Source organism: Botrytis sinoallii (genome assembly GCF_014898435.1).
Source record: "Botrytis sinoallii strain Bc 23 chromosome Unknown BSIN_007, whole genome shotgun sequence".
Classification (NCBI taxonomy): domain Eukaryota; kingdom Fungi; phylum Ascomycota; class Leotiomycetes; order Helotiales; family Sclerotiniaceae; genus Botrytis; species Botrytis sinoallii.
The window spans coordinates 2,160,524-2,166,523 of NW_024066034.1; the positions used below are offsets into that span (position 1 = coordinate 2,160,524).

General features: G+C 43.4%; 2 protein-coding genes across 2 annotated transcripts; one reads left to right on the forward strand and one right to left on the reverse strand.

The window, feature by feature from the left end:
* Window positions 1-907: 907 nt before the first annotated feature.
* On the forward strand, window positions 908-2,087 carry EAF02_004985 (uncharacterized protein; the record flags this gene model as incomplete). Its single annotated transcript, XM_038901033.1, has 4 exons — window positions 908-1,021; window positions 1,087-1,126; window positions 1,206-1,965; window positions 2,033-2,087. The coding sequence occupies 4 exons, from the start codon at window positions 908-910 to the stop codon at window positions 2,085-2,087; spliced, it is 969 nt and encodes a 322-aa protein (XP_038759545.1).
* Window positions 2,088-3,757: 1,670 nt separating this feature from the next.
* Window positions 3,758-5,790, reverse strand: EAF02_004986 (uncharacterized protein; the record flags this gene model as incomplete). Its single annotated transcript, XM_038901034.1, has 3 exons — window positions 3,758-4,392; window positions 4,447-5,434; window positions 5,488-5,790. The coding sequence occupies 3 exons, from the start codon at window positions 5,788-5,790 to the stop codon at window positions 3,758-3,760; spliced, it is 1,926 nt and encodes a 641-aa protein (XP_038759546.1).
* Between the last annotated feature and the right edge of the window lie 210 nt (window positions 5,791-6,000).

The following is a 6,000-nucleotide window of genomic DNA, read 5'->3' on the forward strand; positions in this document are numbered from 1 at the left end:
AAGATCTTCTATCCTAGGTGGGTATCTGCAAACCTCGAGGACTACCACGAAGTCTCGCCTTTGTCTTGAAGAGATCACGATGAAAATACAAGGTGTTATTTGAGATTGGCTACACGCGCTGTCATCGCGTACGAAGTGCTAGGTAGGATCAATAACGTTATTAAAGAGCGATACCCAAGTGATCAAACAATTCTTTGGTTTGGAATGTAAAATAAGAGTAAGTAAGAGCCAAAGATTGTGGTTGTACGGTCGATTCTCAGTAGACTGCGTGGACCCTAACGTTAGAAAAGAGTGGCAAAAACTGGAAGTCTAGAGATACAAGTTTGATTGGGTATGCATTGCTGGCCATTGTTTTGTCAAGCAAGGAGATGTCATGTAACCTCACTGAGCATTTGATCAAACATAACCCTGTTGGAAGACAATATGCGTTCAATATATATTGAACCGCAAGGAATTATATATCTAAGATCAAGTCAAATGTACTAATACAGTAAGAACCTCTCTCGCTTTACCCCGCAAAACTCAATTACTCGCTACCAAAAATAGTTACGACACTTCGAATACTTGTAAATATCTAAAATTAATTGCAAAAAATCAATCTACAATGTTTCTGGAGCGGCAGAGGAATCGAACTCTGGACTTCATCGATGTATAGTCCCTCACAGGGGACAGGTAATGCAAACGAGGCACTCTACCACTGAGTTACGGCCCCTACTCTGATTGATGACGAGTCAAATTTTTCTAGGTATATAATCGCACGTGAAGATAAGCGAAGCACAGACCTCCAGTGGAGCCAGATTCCGCACATTCCGTACCGAAAATTAACCGGAACTGGCATCATTCAATATTATATCGATATGTCAGATTCCAATCTCATCTCAACAATAACCACATTGACGATATCATAATGATAATCAGGCATAGATTGCCCATTTACTCTGCCATCGCAGTACTTGGACTTTTGAGTGTTACGAATGCGAGTACTGGTGATCGATTGCCTGAATTTAAACAATGTGTTGAGGTATGAATGTCCTTGGAGCTTGCATTGGGTTTGTTTTACCTTTTATTAATACTAATAACATTTAGGTCTGTCAACGAGAGAATTGCGACAATGAAGTTGGAGGCGGTACGAAATTCGTATGTCAAATATCCTCCCTACAATTCCTACTCTTTTTTTGTACATTAAAATTAACCAAACGACACAGCACTCCACCATCGACTTCTCCTCTGGACTTGCCCAGCCGAATGTGATTATACCTGTCAACATATAATTACCGACTCGCGCGTTAAATCCTCACAACCTATTGTTCAATTCCATGGGAAATGGCCCTTCTATCGTTTCCTCGGCATGCAAGAGCCTTTCTCCGTTCTCTTTTCACTCTTCAACTTCATGGCGCATCACAACGGACTTGCAAGAGTAACGACTCAGATTCCCGAGGATTATAGTATGCGGAAGTACTATGTCATGCTATCATATGCGGGAATGATGAGTTGGGTGGCCAGTATGGTGTTTCATACAAGAGACTTTGCTTTCACGGAACAAATGGATTATTTCGCGGCAGGAGGAAGTGTTTTGTACGGCATGTACTATACTCCAATTCGAATCTTCCGTATGGATCGTGGTGGAAAACGCACAAAGTCTATATTACGTGCCTGGACTCTTCTATGCATACTCTGCTATATCGCACATGTTGTTTACCTGAAGTGGTGGGATTGGGATTATACATATAACATGGCCGCAAATGTTGTGGTCGGAGTAATACAAAATTCTCTATGGAGTTGGTTTTCGTTCGAAAAATACAGAAAGAGTAAGAGGGCATGGGCGACATGGCCAGGGTTAGTAGTTGCGTGGATTTTTATGGCAATGAGTTTGGAGTTGGTGGATTTCCCACCTTGGTTGGGATGTTTGGATGCACATAGTTTGTGGCATTTGGGGACGGTGGCTCCAACTATGATTTTCTATAGGTATGTTTCCCATGGTTTCTTGGTTGTGACTTGGTGCGGTCAGTGAGAAATGCTAATTTAGGAATAGTTTCTTGATCAAGGATGCTCAAGACGATATAGCTGGACAAAGATTAAAGGCTTAGACTATACATGAAGTGAGGTGGGTAATCATGAAATGGCTGGGAGGGGTTTGAGAAAGATGATTAATGTCAAAATAACAATACTGGAACATATCTGAGATCTTTTCCCTACAGACGCGGGAGCTAAGATGGCGCTAGAAGCAGAGGAATAGGCGTCGGTGAGTCGTCACCCGTGTGGCGGTGAGTTTATGGTAGTAACATCGCGAATCTTCAAATCTCCGTGCTGTTCTGCATGAAAGACATCCTGAATCATGCTAGCTTGTTCGCAAAGGGTAGCATAGACTTGGGTTCATTCGGATGCCAAAATGTGAATGTTCAGAGCGGTATTTCAAAAATGATCGCCTGAAGTTAGGTGGAACAATAGGGGTTCAACGTTGAAGATTGAGTTGAAGATCGAAACTCGATGTCTCAGGCTGAACGGCAAAACGGAATCTTAACGTTCAAGACTGGATGGAACAATGAAAGGTGAATAATCAAAATGCAATGGGCAGTTAGAGCCTTGATCCCTTGAGATCTGGTCCCCAACTTTCCGTCGCGCATCCAAAAACTAAATACATCCTCAATATCCATATCGAATTTGTGACTTCAAATACACAACAGAGATGTCTAGAAGGTCTTCTTTCGTCAGTGGCATCGAGTAGAGTTCAGACGGGATACGGAATTCAACTTTCCAGTGTGAGCCTGACAGAAAGCGGCGGGGCTAACAAGTAGAAAGCTTCATGTGAAGAGGTCAAGCCAGCTTCCTTCAATACAGTAGGAAGGATAATGTAATCGATACCTTTCCGTCCTTGGTTATGCAAGCAAAGTATCAAGATAACAAATAATCACAATTTCAATAATACTTCAAGTTCACGCATGTATTCATATAGTAAAGAGTATGTTGTAAATGGGTCTTCTATTTCAGCGAAGCACTATACAAACATCACATAGACGAGCAGACAAGGACAAACAGACAGACAGACAGAAAGTAAGAACCCTTTCTCCCCATCAATCCATCCATCCATGCCTATCCATCCATCCATCCATATCCAATCCTCTCTTCCCAAGAAGTCCACGCCGTTTCCTGCCTTCCAAGAAACGCCATCACATCCCCAACACCAAATTAAAGGAGAAAACAATGATTTTTCTTTGAGAAGAAAATACCTCTGCTGAGACTCAAAGAAAAGACTTTGCCAAAATGTATCCTGCTTTTGGGGGTATATCTTCCTTCCCTAACCCTTTCCTCCTTCCCCCATTCCATTCCATTTGTCCCCGCCTCTTCAAATCCACATTCCTTCTCCTGCCTCTCCCCTATATATCATGAACATTAACAAAAACGACACGATACCCATGTCCTCCAGAAATTATTAATTAAGTGAGTGGGATCGTGTCACCGACCAGGTGAGAACGATTGCAAATAGAAAATTCAAAAAGACAAAAAACGCGAAGGTACAAAATGAAACGCTGGGATGCCAACACCCGTGGGTGATTGTTGCTAATATACAATGCCAATTATTTTAAATCGAACCGGTCTACGATTAATGGGATATCAATGCTTCGTCGATGGAAGACAGGTGCCAAATGTGAAATAAATCAAAACGCCGAAACAATTACACTGCGGAATATTCTGGGAGCGCGGTTCTCATCCGTCAAACCTGAGGGCCCCACTGAAAAGATGGATTTTTCTCGACTCTTTATTTCTCCGAATAGTCAGCGGGAGTGACATTGGAAAATTGATATTGTTTCTGCTTCGTCGTCATTGTTGGAGAGCTGCCCACCAAGCCAATGTTCGAAAATTGTGTGAGTGCATCATGTGGAAAGGAGTACTCAGCAGATCCGCCATTCGACAATGTGTATAAAGGACTGGCGTTATTGTTGAACTGTGGAGAATCATGACCGTTGCCTAGGAGGAGACCTCCTTGGTTGTTAAAACTACCGAAAGCAGGTGTTACTGGTTGGCTGGCATACGAAGGTTGAGGAATTGATAATTCTGCAGCGAAATGATCGTGGCTGGGTGTGTAGAGAGGGTCATCCGGAATGTCGTAATTCCAATGCTGCTCAGTATTGTTGTGCTCAATATTATTTGGCCATCCGGATGTGTTTGTTTGTTGGAGTCCTAATGAGGCTTGTGGTGTCTCTGGAGGCGTTTGGTCAGTGGCCTGATTAGGGTCTATCAAAGTGGGAAGACCATCATGGCTGCTAGACAAATCGAACATGAAATTCAAATCATCTTCGTGAGATGATGAATTCTCCCTTTTCAGTGTCATCTGTCTCTCTCTAGGCGACATTGGAGTAGGTGGTGCCAAGCTACTCGTGAGAGATGAACCGGCTGTTTAAGCTAGGTTGGTTTGATCAGTGTGGTAATTTTGCTCCATGAAGGAACCAGCATTTTCGAATCCGTGTATGTTAATAGGCGACCTCTGCGCAGACTCTATTCCAGGCTTTTGAATACGACCAGTAAGAACATTTCCCCCCGCTGAGACAATCCTGCGCATAGGTGAAGGTAGAGGGCTGGCAACTTGGCGACGGAACCCATCTACATTTGATACAGTCCGTGGTCCCATTGGTGGCCTACTTCTCACTGTATCGGTTCCCAAGGCGGCTGGTTTGACCTGGACCTTCTTCCGCCTGGCGACTATATCTGTTGGAGGACGTGGAGACTTGAATGACCGCGAGGAGGGTGGGGGAGATGAAAATTGAAGTGTTGTTTCGTCGCTGGTGTCGTCTACAGATGGAAGTTTTGCTGGTCTGTATGTAACAACACCCGTGAAAGGTTGAGATGAAGCGGAAGCTGTAGAGAGCGACCTTGTAGTGCTTTCATCAGAGAATGTATTAAATGCTGTTGGCGTGTGACCAGATTCGCCAGTACCGAATGGCTCTAATTGCTCTGGTTCATCGAAGATATTTTGGTTGAATGTAGGCTGGAAACTGAAGGAATCGTCATAATTAAAGGCATTGGCAGTTGGGAACTGAGCACGATCAAGATCAGAAGTCTCTCCCATACCAAGCATATTTGCGAGCTGAAGAGTATCGTTGTTATGTACATTGAAGTTGCCTGAGAACTCGCCATTTTGATTGCCGGCTTGAGCAGAAGCCATGGCACGATGGAGAGACTCGAGACTCGCGGTGGTGGGATTTTGATATTGGGGATTATAAGGTGCCGTGGCTGGTGGAGGGCCGGATGTAGGAAATGACATCGAAGAAGATTGTTGTGGCACCATTGGATAATCGATATTGTAATTGCTTTGAGGAAAGTCCGGAGATGAAGGCGCGGAGACTGAGTATCCCAATGCTTCCCGCGCTTGACCAGCCTCATATGCTTCCGTTTTCTTCTCTTGCTTGCGTTTGGCTCGACGATTCTGGAACCAGTTCTACTACATATCAGTACCAAGACCTAAAAGCTGATTTGAGTTCCTGTCCTTACATTAATTCTTGACAACTCCACACCCATAGTATCAGCATAACCACGCTTAGTTTGAGTGGTTGGCTTTGGGTTCTTGTTGAATTCAAACTCCAAGATGTCAACTTCATCCTTTCCTAGACGAGGCTTTGTCTCGTTGGTTTTCTGTCCAGTAGCCATATTCATCATGTTGGGCTGATGTTGCGGTAAAGAATATTGGTATTGATGGTCGTTATAGACCCCGCCTGATGTCATTTGAGAAATTAATTGGTCATGATTATTAGGGTGATGCGAAAAGTGCTGGAAGGTGGGTTGAACGTAGTCCATTTTTAAGTTGGGTGTTGGTTCAAAAGCTAAACCCCCACAGCGTAGTTTTGTGGAAAATAGAACAGGAATCACAAGTTGAATCGAAAGGCAAATGCGAAAATGATATCGGAATCAAATAATGTTGACGATAGGCCGAAACTCATGTATATATTACCCGTACGATTTGGATATGTCGTTCAACGATCTCTTGAGTAAGTATATATGTTGTAT